The sequence below is a fragment of the Danio aesculapii genome, chromosome 14, assembly GCF_903798145.1.
Source record: "Danio aesculapii chromosome 14, fDanAes4.1, whole genome shotgun sequence".
Lineage (NCBI taxonomy): Eukaryota > Metazoa > Chordata > Actinopteri > Cypriniformes > Danionidae > Danio > Danio aesculapii.
In genome coordinates this window covers 2,155,677-2,173,048 of record NC_079448.1, presented here as the reverse complement: position 1 = coordinate 2,173,048, position 17,372 = coordinate 2,155,677, and the positions used below count along the sequence as shown (strand labels likewise).

The following is a 17,372-nucleotide window of genomic DNA, read 5'->3' as shown; positions in this document are numbered from 1 at the left end:
GGGGTTCGTGTCTGGTGAAGAGCGGTTTCAGAAAGCAGGTAAGACAAAAACAGAATCCAAGATATAAAACAAACAGGTGAATAGCAGGGTGAAAACGTGGTAAAATCTGAAAACGTGGTAAATAAACAAAAATAAAAGTCAGACGAGGGCTTTTATTCTTTTGGATTGCTTTTGAAACGTGTTGGTTGGGTTTAGGCAAGTGGGTGATCGGGTCAATCGATAAAATTGGTTGGGTTTAGGGAAGGGGGAGGATGGGTCAGCCGATCGTTTTCTCAGTCAGTCAGAAAGTCTGTCCAAAAGTGAGTCCACAGCGGCCTCTGGTGGGTTTACGCGAGAACAGCAGGCGCGAATGGCACTCGCCAGGGAAATTTGAGATCTCAAAATGCGTACATGGCGACCTCTGGCGGATTCATGAAAACAAAAACTGCTGAAAAACGTGCCGCCTGGACGTATTTAACGGTCTTCAGAAACATCTATGGAGGTACGTTTTCAGAATGAGCCTGGGTTGGTAATTAAATTCTGTATTTACGTTTGTAAATACACTGTTGACCATCCCTTACACATTAACCCACCCTTAAACTTACCCATACCACCAAATCTGTCCATAACCCAACCCCTATCCCAACTCAAGAGCATCACAAGTGTCCCAAATACATTATGAACACGGTAAGTACGTTGTATTTATTTTTTGATGCAAGTACATAGTAGTTAAGGACACTTAATATAAAGTGGGACCAAGCTTTTAAATGTCAGTTTAAGATGAATACTAGTGTCTTGAAGAATATCTAGTCTAATATTATTTACTGTCATCATGACAAAGAGAAAAGAAATCAGATATTAGATATGAGTTATTAAAACTATTATGATTAGAAATGTGTTGGAAATAAATCTTCTCTCCATTGAACAGAAATTAGGGGGAAATATAGAGGGGGGCTGATAACTCTGACTTCAACTGTATATGTGATTTACATGTTTATTCAGCACACACACACACACACACACGCACGCACAGATCCTTGAAATACTCTGACAGACATGTTTTTGCCTGGAGCTCTGTGTGAAATCCAATGTTCCCATAAGACTCCTCAGGCATGATTTCAGCCTTCCCTTCATTAAAATTCCTCACCACATCATGCTCGTGTGAATTTACATTTATGTTTTGCCGTCATATGATCCTGAATTCATTACTTTTTAATTGGCATTAACATCAAATTGTACAGCTTTCTGGAGTATGACAGTAGCAACAGTCAGAATTTTACTCCCTTGGTGTTTTTAGGTGTGATTTTATTGTTGGTTAGTTATCATTGTAGTTTTTGTTCAGGTGAAAGGAGGTTGATAATATATTTTTAACAATGGAGTGGCACGGTGGTTAGCTGTCATGATCAACAGTGATCTAACACTTACAGATTGTTAGAGAACATTCATTATCACCCGGACTACAATCCTGTCACCATATGAACTACAAATCCTGTCATGCACCTCACTCACACCTGTTCCCATTCACCTTTGATTACACACACACACACACACAGCTCGGTGCTGCACAAGAACTGATGACTCACACTATATAGACTGCTCACTTTGTCACACACATTGCTGAGTCTTTATACCCTGTAACATTATAAAGCAGTTTCCTGGTTTAGTCTCTCCATGTAAGACCCTTGCCTTGTTCTCTTGTTTACGTTGTCTGCCGCCTGTTTCGACCATTTGCCTGTGACCTGACTACACTTCTGGATTTCCCTGTATCTACTCATTTACTGCTTGTCTTACGACTCTGAGTAAAGCTGCAGGTGGATACTCTCTCTGTTGTAACCTGACTCCCTTGCGGTTACAGAAGACTCAGCAATGTGTGTGACAAAGTGAGCAGTCTATATACTACTACAGTATATACTATAAACTTTAAATGACAGTGCTAACCACTGAGCCACCGTGTCACCATTTATAACATGTAAAGGAGTAAATCACCCCAACAATTTTAATTTCTCATCATTTACTTGCTCTTGACTGGTTCCAAACCTTTAGGAATTTGTTGAACCAAAAAGAAGATATTTAGAAAAATGTTCGAAACCTGAAACCAGTAGGAAAAACAAATACAATGGACGACAATGGTTACAGGTTTCCAACATTCTTCAAAATATCTCCTTTTGTGTTCAACAGAAAAAAAGAGACTCAAACAGGTTTACAACAAATGAAGCATGAGTAAATAATCACAGAATATTAAATTTTTGGGTGAACTATCCCTTTAACCATGACTAAATATGAATGGAAATGAATGGGAACCAACCTGCTGAAAAATCATTGCACTAATAAACTCTATTAACCTGTAACCATCTGAAAACAGTGCAATAAATTAATCTGAATCCAGGACAAACAAACAGCGGCGATGAGGGATGCTTTTCCCCACAGTAATTCATTAATGTTCAGGTGTCAGAAAGACATTTTCATCCCCTTCAGGTTTGTTAATTAATATCATAATGATAATGTAAATGCCAATTAGCTGAACCACTTACAGCAGCGCAGAGCAAACCACTGAAGCACTGGAGGGAAACCACACTAACCAGCTGGATCATATTATTCTTCATCAGACCTCTGCTGAGCTTTACTATGGTACAATGAGTGTGTGTTAGATGATCATTTTAAGGTCACACTTTACAATAAGGTTCATTAGTTAATGTACTTACTAACAATTATTATGAATAATCATAGTTCATCATTTACTAATGCATTATTAAAACCAAAATGCATGCTTGTTAACATTAGTTAATGCACCTTGAGTTAACATGAACTAACAATGAATGAATACATGTATTTTCATTAACTAACATGACTGTAATAAATGCACTGTTCAGTGTTTGTTCATGTTAGTAAAAGCATTAACTTATATTAACCTTATTGTAAAGTGTTGCCCATTTTCATAAACTATAACATAATGAATATGTATGATACCCTGGCTGATAAACAGACTCATTCATTCACTCATTCATTCATTTTCCTTCGGCCTGGTGTTTATTTCAGAAGTCGCCACAGCGGAATGAACCGCCAACTATTCCAGTATATGTTTTACATAGCGAATGCCCTTTCCAGCTGTAACCCAGTACTGGGAACCACCCATACACACTCAGACACACACACTCATACACTACGGCCAATTTAGTTGATCAATTCCCCTATAGCGCATGTGTTTGGACTGTCGAGGGAAACCGGAGCACCCAGAGGAAACCCACACCAACACAGGGCGAACATGCAAACTCCACACAATAATGACAACTGACCCAGCCAGGAATCGAACCAGCAACCTTCTTGCTGTATGGTGAGCCCCACTGAGCCACCGTGCCGCCAATTTATGCATTATCTGGAGGCTAAATAAATATGCTTTCCATTGATCTTTGGTTTGTGAAGATAGACCAACATTTGGTCAGAGATACAAGTTTTTGAAAAACAGCTTAAAAGTTGAGTCAACTAAAAAAAAGCAAGTTGTCTTACAATTTTAAATTGAGTCAAGTGAATATGAGGGTTCAAAAAAATCTAAATCCTAAGAAAATCACCTTTAAAGTTGTTCAAATTAACTTTACATATTTTATATTTATTATATATATATTTTTATATTTACAGTAGGAACTTTACAGAATATTTTCATGGAGCATGATCTTTACTTAATATTCTAATGATTTTTTAATATTCTGAAAAATTTATATTGACCCATACATTGTATATTAACCTATTGCCAAAAATATCCCCATGCAACATAACACTGGTTTTGTGGTCGCAAATATATTCATTCATTCATTTTATTTTTAGCCTAGTCCCTTTATTAGTCAGGGGTCGCCACAGCGGAATGAACCGCCAACTTATCCAGAATATGTTTTATGCAGCGGATGTCCTTCCAGCTGCAACCCACCTCAGGGAAACACCCATACACTCTCATTCACACACATACACTACAGATAATTCAGCTTTTTCAGTTCCCCTATAGCGCATGTGTTTGGACTGTGGGGGAAACCGGAGCACCCGGAGGAAACCCACACCAACACGATGAGAACATGCAAACTCCACACAGAAATGCCAGTGACCTTCTTGCTGTGAGGCGACAGCGCTACCCACTGCACCACCGTGCCACTCCATCACAAATATATATTTTACTATATTTTTTATTATTATTGTTTTTATTTTTTAATTGAAGTCAAAATTATTTGTCCTCCTGTGATATTTGTTATAATATTTTTCCAATATTTGCCAAATGGTGTTGAACAGATTCAGGAATTTCTCACAGTATTTCCTCTAATATTTTTTCTTCTGGAGAAAGTCTTATTTGTTTTATTTCAGCTAGAATAAAATAGTTTTTAATTGTTTAAACCCATTTTAAGGTCAATATTATTAGCCCCCTTAAGCAACATTCATTTTCGATTGTCTACAAAACAAACCACTGTTATACAATGACTTGACTAATTACCCTAACTTTACCCTAGTTACCCTAGTTAAGCCTTTAAATGTCACTTTAAGCTGAATACTAGTGTCTTGAAGAATATCTAGTCTAATATTATGTGCTCATCATGGCAAAGAGAAAAGAAATCAGTTAGTAGAAAAGAGTTATTAACCTCTTAAGGCCCAAGGTGTTTTTTACATGCATTTTTTATTTCTCTTTGCTATTTGGCCTTAATTACCTAATTTGAAGGTATAAAAGTATCATTTTTTGATATGATGTACTTTTAGAGAAAAATGATGTCCATATATGTGGACTTGTGGTCCGAATGTACATAAAACACTTTCCTGAATGTTTTTTAATGCATATTTAAAGGGCACCTATGGTAAAAAATCTACTTTTCAAGCTGTTTGGACAGCCATATGTGCATGTATGGTGTATAGACCGCCATATTGGGGTGATATAAACACACCCAGTGCTTTTTTTTTCAATTTAACAACATAAAAAACGGGACCAATTGGAGCGGTTTTCAGACCGACCGCAACTTTACGTAGGAGAGCGGTCCCCCCTGCCCACCAATATTGATTGACAGGCGCGTCATCATATCCTCAGTTTGTTGATTCACGTCCGCCATTTTCAGCGTGAGTCGAAGCGATATCACTAAAGGAAACACGCTAGCTCTATTTTTAGATGCAAGGCTCATTGGGCTCAACACAAGATCAATATTCTCCACATTATCGCTCTAATCGGAATTATTGGTTGTATCTTTAGGTAGGTTTGCAAACATGTGTACTTCTCATTGAGTCTACCTTATACTTCAGCCGTTTGCATTTCTCGCGATCCCAGAAGCTCCCTGTGATCTTAACTAGCATGCGTTTTACAATTCTAAACATCGGTTTCTATCAGGGTACACTCAAGTCGACGGCTGGGCGCCGCGGACCGCTGCAGAAATGTTTAGAATTCAAAAATGTGTGGCGCGACGATTTGGGACACTTCATGTTTCTGCCGCGCCACAGAGAGTGTCTGGTGTGCCGTGTCGCGGCTTCAAGCGGCGCATCCGGTGCCTCAGTCAAAGTTAATTCAGTGTGTGTGGTTTTTAGTTTCTGTGTACAAGATCAGCACTTGAAACTAGCACACAGTTGGCTGTAAAACTGTACAGACACAAATGATTTTGTACTCTCTGCTTGGTCTGTGTCCGAGTCGTACATGTACGACTGAATGCTAAACCTCTCACTCCAGCTCGTTCTCGCAGTCTTCCTGTCAAACTCTGTTGCAAACGCAGAGCGGGTGAGCTCATGGCCCCGCCCCCTTGTTACGTTGGCGGGATGCCGAAACAAATTTACATGTGAAGCAACACACCCCTAAATCAGCGAGCTGTGGACACGCCCCCAACATGACACTTTTAACACATTATAATAAACAAATCTGAATTGTGTTTTGAACTGAACCTAAACTTGCACACTCAGAAGAACCAGAATATTAATATTAAATCATAAAAAAAGAGGTAAACTATGGGCCCTTTAACATAGAATTTTTTTTAACATGCTTTGACTATCAGACAGTAAAAACAACATTTTTTTTGCCCATTTTGGACAGCTAAAATAGTGTTTGGGACATTTCATATGCAGGATGACACTGTATGTCTGAAAAAATATCTAAAACAATCCAAGTATTTTAAATAGCCACTTAAGAGCTAAATGTGATGTCCACGTATGTGGCCACAAAGCCCTGGGAGGTTAAAGTCACTGGCGATTCGAACAAGCATGGATGGTTTAAGTAGCAGCTCAATCTCACTTCATATTTTGTCAATATTTTTTGGCTTATTTTTTACCTGGATCACGCTAAGTAATCTTCCAATGGGGTGATAATTTTCTCATTTATTTCAAAGCAACAGCAAGATTATTTATCTTATAGGGCAGAGCGATTTGACCTAAAATCTAAATCTCGATTAACTGAACATTTTAACTTGATTATGATTGATAAACAATGATTGTTTAATTTTTTTAATCCTCATAGTTCACTGACAGGTTTTGTACAGTAAATATGCTCATATTAAATGTGAGAGATGTTTGAATGAACAGTGCATTACATGATTTTAAGATAATTGAAGGAATTAGAAATGTGTTGGACAAAAATCTGCTTTACGTTAAACAGGAAAAATATACAGAGGGGCTAATAATTCTGACTTCATATGGTTGCATATACAATCTTCCTGATTCTGAAATGTTTATTGTTATACAGGGGAATTGTTGTGGGTTGGGATGGTTACTAAAATAGAAATAAAAAGGTGAAAAGTAACTGTGTGTGTTTCATGTATGACCTGTCTGTTCAATAAAAACACTTTAGAGAAGATATTAAACAGTACTTATTTCCGTAGTCGATCTTAGAGGTGACTTTCTGCTTGAGCTCCTTGAACTCGTCGCTGGGCAGAGTCCCGGACAGGAGCTGTGAACGCCACTCCATCAGATCCCACATCAGACGCTGCACCTGAACGAAACGCTCCTTCTTGCTGGACAACTGCCAAACAAACACACACTCTGAATACATTTACATGGACACAGATGGTCTGATCATAATGTCATTAAGACATTACTCTGATTAATGATTACTGTTTTTTGATGACCTTAAATTACAGATGAAATCAAAACTAGCCATGTTGATTTTGTTAGCTTACATTGCTAGTTTTGTGGTTCATCTGTGCATGTCATTAAGATTAAAAATGGTTTGCCCTTGTAATCTTTAATTGAAGTTTGAAAATGCACTTCTTGTTAGATAAATTCATAGATTTGGTCTGTCTGGGGTATTGGGCGTGGCTAACATACTTAACCACGCCCCCTCCGGCTTGAGGAGGAGGAGTCTGTTAGGTTGTAATGAACAGATCCAGATGTTTGATGGTCTCACCACATAGAGCTGTTTCCAGATGCTGCCCCATTCTCTGAGTGTGGTGGTGACCTCCTTCACTAGGGGCATCTCGGCAGACATGATGATCTCCTCATCACTGCAGGAGGACGGAGAGATGGAGAGATGGGTCAGAGAATGATAGACAGACAGATTATGATGGATTGATGGATGATAGACAGACAGATGAGAATGGATGAATGGATGACTGATAGACCGGCATAAGGATGGATGGATGAATGGATGGATGGATGGATGGATGGATGGATGGATGGATGGATGGATGGATAGACGGATGACGGATGGATGGGTGGGTGACAGGCATGGATGGATGGCAAGGATGGAATGGAAGTGTGAGTAACAGGGATGGATGGACGGATGAATGGGTGGATGGACCTACAGGAAGGAAGGAAGGAAGGAAGGAAGGGATGGATGGATGGATGGGTGACAGAAGGAAGGAAGGAAGGAAGGAAGGAAGGATGGATAGACGAGTGACAGAATGGATAAATGGATGGATGGATGGGTGACAGTAATGGATGGATGGATGGATGGATGGATGGAAGGAAGGAAGGAAGGAAGGAAGGAAGGAAGGAAGGAAGGAAGGAAGGAAGGAAGGAAGGAAGGAAGGAAGGAAGGGATGGATGAATGGATGGATGGATGGATGGATGGATGGATGGATGCATAGGTGACAGGAATTGATTGATGGGTGGATGGAAGGAAGGAAGGGATTGATGGATGATTGATGGAAGGATGGATATGTTACAGGGATGGATGGATGACAGGGAAGGAAGGATGAATGAATGGATGGATGGATGGATGGATGGAAAGTAGTAAGGAAGGGATGGATGGATGATTGATGGAAGGATGGGTGGGTTACAGGGATGGATGGATGACAGGCAAGGAAGGATGGATGGATGGATTGATGGATGGATGGATGGATGGATGGATGGATGACAGGGATAAATAGATAGACAAATGGGCCAAAAGATGAAAAAAATGTATGAGTGACAGAGATAGATGGATAGAATGATGCATGAAGGGATGGATGGAGGGATGGATGGATGGATGGATAGATTGGTGAATGACAGGAATGGATGAATGGATGATGGAAGGAAGGAAGGAAGGAAGGAAGGACAGATGGGCCAAAACATGAAAAGACTGTATAAGTGACAGAGATAGATGGATAGAATGGTGGATGGATGGATGGATGGATGTATGCACATACCCTCTCTTTTCGATGACGACCTCCTTTAGTTCTATAAAGCTGGCTGGAAACGCTCCCTTAAAGAAAGACAGAAGTGAAATAGCAGCAGGCAGAGCAGCTCCAGCTCAGATATTCAGCATTAAACACTCAGCTCTTCAACAGATACTGTAAACATGCAGTCAGTAGCTCACCTTTCTCTCCTTGTTCTTCACGGTGTAACCTTTAAACCATCCTGCAACGAAAACAGAACAGAAAATGCAGACTAAAAACACGTCTGTCTCCTTCATTTCCTCAATCAGTCCTGTGCTTAATCCCCCATTGTTCTTATTTACACTATATTTTAAATATTACATAAGGTCTCTGTTTATCTGATTTATAACTAGCATTTTAGGATTATTTTCAATTCCTTGTCATCTAAAATCCTTGGAATTACCCTGGTGTGCACTCGCCGGCCACTTTATTAGGTACACCTTACTAGTTCCAGGTTGGACCCCCTTTTGCCTTCAGAACTGCTTTAATCCTTTGTGGCAGAGATTCATCAAGTTACTGGAAATATTCCTGAGATTTTGCTCCATATTGACATGATAGCATCACACAGTTGCTGCAGATTTGTCTGCTCCACATCTATGATGCAAATCTCCCGTTCCACCACATCCCCAGAGGTGCTTATTTGGATTGAGCTCTGGTGACTGTGGAGGCCATTTGAGTACAGTGAACTCATTGTCCTGTTCAAGAAACCAGTGTGAGATGATTCACGCTTTATGACATGGTGTGTTATCCTGCTGGAAGTAGCCATCAGAAGATGAGTACACTGTGGTCATAAAGGGATGGACATGGTCAGCAACAATACTCAGGTAGGCTGTGGAGTTGACAAGATGCTCAATTGGTACTAATGAACCCAAAGTGTGCCAAGAGAATATCCCCACACCATTACACCACCACTACCAGCCTGAACTGTTGAAACAAGGCAGGATGGATCCATGTTTTCATGTTGTTGAGGCCAAATTCTGACCCGACCATCCGAATGTGGCAGCAGAAATGGAGACTCATCAGACCAGGCAACGTTTCTCCAATCTTCTATTGTCCAGTTTTGGTGAGCCTGTGTGAATTGTAGCCTCAGTTTCCTGTTCTTAGCTGACAGGAGTGGCACCCTGTGTGGTCTTCTGCTGCTGTAGCCCATCCGCCTCAAGGTTGGACGTGTTGTGTGTTCAGAAATGCTCTTCTGCAGACCTCGCTTGTAACGAGTGCTTATTTGAGTTACTGTTGCCTATCTCTCAGCTGGAACCAGTCTGGCCATTCTCCTCTGACCTCTGACCTCAACAAGGCATTTGCGCCCACAGAACTGCCGCTCACTGGATATTTTCTCTTGTTCAGACCATTCTCTGTAAACCCTAGAGGTGGTTGTGCATGAAAATCCCAGTAGATCAGCAGTTTCTGAAATACTCAGACCAGCCCGTCTGGCACCAACAACCATGCCACGTTCAAAGTCACATAAATCCCCTTTCTTCCCCATTCTGATGCTCACTTTAAAGTGCAGCAGATCGTCTTGACCATGTCTACATGCCTAAATGTATTGAGTTGCTGCCATGTGATTGGCTGATTAGACATTTGCAATAACGAGCAGTTGGACAGGTGTACCTAATAAAGCGGCCAGTAAGTGTATATGTGCTATATAAAAGTGCTATATCAATGAATCCACCATGCATGACTCAATTAAATGCATATTTTCAGTGGATAACAGCTAGCTCCAAATGCATTAAAGCAAAAGAGTCAAAGCAATATCACCTTCGCATGACTCTTCAATGTACACCGCATCCCCGATGACCAGCGACAACTGCTTCTCCGCTTTGGCGATGAAATTCCACTTAACTTCAAAGTAAAAAAAGCAAATATAAAATGGTGTGAAATTCGTCAGATGAATTGGAAAAGGCTTTAAGTGATTCTCCTCGGTCACAGTCGTATTTATTTTCTCAAGCATTTCTATGAGGACATCAAACGGTAAGAATCCCCTCTGTTTTCCTCTGCTTTCTACTTTAAAAAAAGAGTGCTGAGCTTAAAGGGTTAGTTCACTCAAAAATGAAAGTTTACTCCCTACTGACTCTCCCCCGAATGGTAAAAATAGGGTAAAATAATCCAAATAATTAAACATATGTCATCATTTACTCATCTTTTACTTGTTTCTTTCTTATGTTGAACACAAAATATATTTTTGAAGAAAGCTGGAAACCTGTAACCATTGACGTGCATTAAAAACAAATACTACTGAAGTCAATGGTTACAGGTTTTCAGCATTCTTCAAAGTAGAGCTGCACGATTCTGGCTAAAATGAGAATCGTGATTTATGTTGCTTAAAATAAAGATCAGGATTTTCTCATAATTCTGTAGATGTAAAATAAAGCTTAATATGAGTCTGTAATTATTGTTTTTTATCAAACATATGGTAAAACAACAATAATAATATGATGTGTAGGTCTACTGGTGTCTATAAATAATTCTATTCTACTTATAATAATTCTGATGTTGAATTATGTTTGAGATATATGCTTGCAATCTGTCATTGACAACATTATTAGAGCATTTAATTCACTGGTTAAATCAACATTATATAGGCTAGAGTAGTTATTCTGACACTGTAAACATTTATTTTCATGCACATCTGTGTGTTCGCTATGAAAGAATAAACAGATCAAACGCTTGCCGTAATCATAACTCGATGCGATATGATTATTTAAATGATGTGCACGCTTTCGCTTTCATTTTCACTGCTAAGTGCTGTTCATACTTCGCTCGCGGCTCTCAAACGATCACTCTGTGCCACAAATATTAATATTATTAAATATTAATAATACACTGAATATTATTTACAACTTTATTACCTGTGTTAGGTCCCATGTGGGACCTGCTTGTTGTGTGAGTGATTTTGCAGAGCCTGCATGATTGCAAATTAGTGGGTGGGTCATCTCACCTGAGACCCATTGTGTGGTGCCTAAAGAGTCCGGCATTCTTTCTGAGGACGAGCTCGATTAGCCGGACGTCCCTGCCCTGGCGTTTTTTGATTTGTTTTGGATCATGAGCTCAGTTCACTACCATACACATGCTTTTCCCTACTGACTTCCATTTATACTGACTTTGCTTTAAATACTTTTGTTAATTATACTTCTTGTTAATAAATCATTTCTCTTTTCAATTTACCTGGTCCATATTGTCTCTCTAATGTTGCAACTTGGAGCCGGTTGTAACACCTGTTACTCACAGCCTATGCAGGATCTGTTTACTAAAGTAGATGCGTACATCTATCATTAAGTAGGTTGTGCGCCCACCCTCTCTGTGGTAACAGCTCACGGTCAGCAGCTCACATCACGTGTGATTTCCCAGTCGCGAAGACAGCATTATATGAAGACAAATGACATTTCAGGTGAATTATACCTTATAAATACAGTATGAGACTCTTTTAACATCAATTGGAGGTGTCCATGTTGCTGAGCAGTGTATGTGAAACAATGAAAAGACTCACGCAGCCGCCTTTGCTTCTCTCCTGAACTTATAATTGGCAGAATCGTAGAAATGCTGGATTAGGATCGTCTAGGTCAGTGTTTCCCAACCCTGTTCCTGAAGGCACACCAACAGTACACATTTTCAACCTCTCCCTAATCAAACACACCTGAATCAACTTATAACATCAGAAGAGACTCCAACACCTGAAGTTAATGGGTCAGATGAGGGAGACATCCAAAATATGTACTGTTGGTGTGCCTCCAGGAACAGGGTTGGGAAACACTGGTCTAGGTGGTCGAATCGAGATCTTTTTTCGATTAATTGTGCAGCTCTACTTCAAAGTATCTTCTTTAGTGTTTAACAAAAGAAAGAAGCAGATAAAGGTTTGAAAAGAGAAAAGGATGAGCAAATGATGACAGATGTTTTAGTTTTGAGTGAACTATCCCTTTAAGGGCAACACACACACACACATCTCAACTTACACACTGTAATTAAAATTAGTCCCAATGAAAAGTCCAACATCATCTTTAGAGACAAACCTCCCTTAGACGTAATGACTTTTATACTGTTTTAGTGACTTGTGGGGACATTCCATAGGTTTCCATTGGGTTATACTGTACAAGCTGTATATCCTACATGTCTACATGACTATCTGTACATTCTGTACGATTTAAAAGCATTTTATACTTCTAACAATACTCCTAGTGACATTTTACAAATTTGTGTCTTGATATATGACAAAAACGTACACACACACACACACACACACTTAGTTCTGCTAGTTCGTTGGCCTACTTCCTCTCAGAATAACTTCCTGTGCAACACCTCACACACACACACACACACACACACATACACACACAAACACACACACAGAGATACACGCCGCCATCAGCGTGTTTACAATTCATTTAACATCCAATAAGCAGCTCATCAGCATTCGCAAGATCAGATCAGCTTTAACTTTAAGTTCGTAATAAGTTTTCACATGTATAATATCCTAATTTCCTCCAGCAAACACACAGCCGGCTACAGATGTGCTGGCTACACATTACACTGCAGAATCAGAAGCATTAACAAGACGCACACAAATAAATTAAGTGAGCGGTGTGAATTATTACAAATTATTATTATTATTAACTACAAATTACTCCTGATAAAGTCACTGAATCACTTTCAGTTAATTTCAGGATAACGCTGGACACATAAACATAAACATATAGCTGAGCTGCTCGCCTGAGTTAATAATTAAGTATTTACACTGCAATATGCATGACATGTTTCTTCCCAAAAGGTGGTTAATTGCTTATTTTATTGTGTTAGTGTAATTTAATGGTCCACTTTTCACTTTCATTTAGCCCACAGATGATGCAATAATATAGAGTTTGAGGTAATATAAGCTCTGTATATTTACTTTGTGTATTTTTTTTTCAACTTTGAAAATAATAATAATAAATAAATAAATAAATATATATATGTTCTAGAAGGAAAATAACTAGATGTATTTTATATATATATATATAATAATATTATATATATATATATTCTAGAAGGAAAATAACTAGATGTATTATATATATATATATATAATAATATTACATATATATATTCTAGAAGGAAAATAACTAGATGTGGATCAATGTTTAGTCTTTGCATTAAAAAAACATATTTTAATAGGAAAATAACTAGATGTGCATAAACATTTGGTCTTTGCATAAAAAAAATACATGTTTTTGAAGGAAAATAACTAGATGTGCGTAAAATGTGGCCTTTACATTTAAAATACAACAACATTTTTAATAAGAAAATAACTAGATGTCCATCAATACTTGGTCTTTGCATTTCCAGGGAAAAAGATCTTGTTTAGAAGAAAAATTATTATGTGTATAAATATTTGAACTTCGCATTTCTAAAAAAACATATTTATAGAAGAAAAATAACTTCATGTAAATAAACATTTGGCCATTACATTAAACAAAATAGAGAAGGAAAATAACTAGATGTGCATAAACATTTGATCTGGGGGGTAGCACAGTGGCGCAGTGGGTAGCACAATCGCCTCACAGCAAGAAGGTCGCTGGTTTGAGCCTCGGCTGGGTCAGTTGGCATTTCTGAGTGGAGTTTGCATGTTCTCTTAGTGTTGGCGTGGGTTTCCTCCGGGTGCACCGGTACATGCGGTACAGTTGAATTGGGTAAGCTAAAATGTCTGTAGTGTATGTGTGTGAATGAGTGTGTATGGATGTTTCCCAGTGATGGGTTGCAGCTGGAAGGGCATCCGCTGTGTAAAACATATGCGTAAGTTGGCGGTTCATTCCACTGTGGCGACCCCAGATTAATAAAGGGACTAATCCGAAAAGAAAATAATGAATGAATTTAGAAAAAAACAAACATATTTAAGGAAGGAAAATAACTAGATGTGCATAAACAATTTAGAAGGAAAATCATCTTTAAAGTTGTCCAAATTAAGCTAATAATGCATATTGATAAAACAAAAATTCAGTTTTGATACATTTACGAAAGGAAATTTTATTATAATCATTTTATATAATAAAGTTAAGGATAATATTATTTATTTTTGACAACTAATCGCTAGGGCCAGACAGAATCTGCGGACATTTTTTGCTATTTCTGTGGAGAATTTTGTTAAATTTAGTTTGTTGCGGAATGATTTTGCGAGTATCATAACTAAAAACATTATAATATAATCAATATATAGCTTATTAACTTTATTTAATGTTTACAATGCAAATCCAATTAGATTCATTATTTGGTAAACAAAGCAAGTCTCTCATATAATGTCTCTACTAAAGACAGAAAATATTACTGTACAAACTGCATGTACATAAGTCATATAAATATTTTCATATTAGTCAATAATATTACTGTAATTAATTGAAAAACTGATTAATATAAATTCACACACATTTACACTTATAAAAAAACAGAATTAATAATGAGTTAAAATCTGCAGAATTCTGCACGTGCAGATTCTGTGTGGGCCTACTAATCGCTTTAAAAGCACTGGGTTTACTCACTTTGTTAAGTAACGCCAACTAACACTTTAAAAGCACTGGGTTTACTCACTTTGTTAAGACGCCAACTAAACACTTTAAAAGCACTGGGTTTACTCACTTTGTTAAGTAACGCCAACTAAACACTTTAAAAGCACTGGGTTTACTCACTTTATTAAGTAACGCCAACTAACACACTTTAAAAGCACTGGGTTTACTCACTTTGTTAAGTACGCCAACTAAACACTTTAAAAGCACTGGGTTTACTCACTTTGTTAAGTAACGCCAACTAAACACTTTAAAAGCACTGGGTTTACTCACTTTGTTAAGTAACGCCAACTAAACACTTTAAAAAGCACTGGGTTTACTCACTTGTTAAGTAACGCCAACTAAACACTTTAAAAGCACTGGGTTTACTCACTTTGTTAAGTAACGCCAACTAAACACTTTAAAAGCACTGGGTTTACTCACTTTGTTAAGTAACGCCAACTAAACACTTTAAAAGCACTGGGTTTACTCACTTGTTAAGTAACGCCAACTAAACACTTTAAAAGCACTGGGTTTACTCACTTTATTAAGTAACGCCAACTAAACACTTTAAAGCACTGGGTTTACTCACTTTGTTAAGTAAAGTCAACAACACTTTAAAAGCAATGTTTTTTCTCCACTCTATTACGTCAAATAATCGCTTTAAAATATTAATAATCATAAAATACATTTCAGAAAGCAAAATAACTAGACGTGCATAAACATTTGGCCTTAACATTTAAAAGAAAATAAAACATTTTAGAAGCAAATTCAGTTTGGAAAAGGCTCAAAGCCCTTTTTCCATATCATCTCACACTCTTTGATCACCACTTCGTTTCTGTTGTAGACAATATGAGCACATTTAGAATATTTCTCTCATGTGAAACATCTAACAACCAAAATCGAGCTATTAAACTTTCAGTTTCAATTGTGCACTAATTTACTGTAGGTCTTGATATTGCTCACTGTTGCACAAATCTAAAAGCACATCTACAGCATTTAGCAGACAACCTAAAGGAAAGCAAATCCTTTCAACTCCAAAAGTGCACAATACATCAACTGATCTGCTTGCAGTAAATGCTAATGTAACCAGTCATTAAATCTGAGACACATTTTTAGAGCTGAAAGCCGAATGACGAGCCGTATTTAATGCTTACAGTTCAGTTTATTGCATTTAAAAAGTCACGTTCAATCGACTAATGCATAAATCTGAATATCTGCTGCATTTCAAAGCAAAAGCGAAGCTGAGATGATAAAACTCTGCAATCAGTTTTAGGCCAGGGACTGTTGGGCGGCTTGGCGGATTCGTCTCTGGCCACATCCTGAGATATAGGAACTAAACTTGAGCAACTATAGACGCCTGCTGCAAAGAGATACGCACAAACACACACACTAAATGCATGGAAAACACTCAAAATCACAGGTGTTCCTCACACACATGCACATTAATAACCAACAAAACTCACCAACTCCATATCTTTCAGTGTTTGTTTTGTCCAAAGGAGTCCATTGGTTGGACTATAGAGCGCGCTTCTGCGTCTGTATTTTCTCTTTCGGAGTATCTCAGTTCCTTTCTTATGCTATTTTTGGGTGTGAGAGAAATTCAGCATGAAGCGCTCCTCCTCCTTTTATGACTGACTGCCGACTTCTTCCTCTTCCTCCTCTTTTGGCCTTTACATTTCAACTGGGGTTGAGTTGGTTTATATTCGCACATTCGGAACTTTCTACCTTTAATATATATATATTGTCAGAAAATATTCATTCGTAAATGCCAAACAGGGTAATATATTCATATAATCAGCAGCCAAAGACATTGTTTTATGGTTTAATTAAAATAGTGCTAATGCTGTTTTGAAGTCATACCTGCATGCTATTTCTGACCGAATATTCAGCGTGGTTAATAGGAGTGGGTCACAAGTTGTCACTGAATGAATGTGTGAATATAAAACCAACTTGACCTTAATTACATTCGATCGACTGACCACTGTATGCAGCAGGACTAAAGCACACACTTTAATGGCTTGTATGAAATATGTTGGCCGACTGATTCACTATTTGTGACCCTAGATCACAAACCCTGTCACAAGTGTTGATTTTTTTGTAACAAAACTTTTTTATATCACAATATTGAGAAAATGATCTTTAAAGTTGTCCAAATTATGTCCTTAATAATGCATATTTCTAAGCAGAAATTCAGTTGGTGCTATATATTTACAATAAGAATTGAGCTAAATGTTCAATTTATATGATTTGATTTTTGACATAAATAAAAATTGAGGTTTTTATTAGCAATTTTATAATCATATATATAATTAAT

The 17,372-nt window shown here is 37.9% G+C and overlaps 1 protein-coding gene across 1 annotated transcript in view; it reads right to left on the bottom strand.

Annotated features, from left to right (window-relative positions):
- The window catches only part of LOC130241176 (dedicator of cytokinesis protein 2), a 298,239-nt gene extending 281,470 nt beyond the window's left edge, over positions 1-16,769 (bottom strand). The window contains exons 1-7 of the mRNA XM_056472897.1: positions 16,695-16,769; positions 16,522-16,573; positions 10,308-10,391; positions 8,714-8,754; positions 8,544-8,599; positions 7,322-7,418; positions 6,786-6,937 (exon numbers count right to left, since the gene is read on the bottom strand). Of these exons, the coding sequence (XP_056328872.1) occupies positions 6,786-6,937; positions 7,322-7,418; positions 8,544-8,599; positions 8,714-8,754; positions 10,308-10,391; positions 16,522-16,573; positions 16,695-16,769 (557 nt within the window). The remainder of the gene's footprint in view (positions 1-6,785; positions 6,938-7,321; positions 7,419-8,543; positions 8,600-8,713; positions 8,755-10,307; positions 10,392-16,521; positions 16,574-16,694) is intronic.
- Between the last annotated feature and the right edge of the window lie 603 nt (positions 16,770-17,372).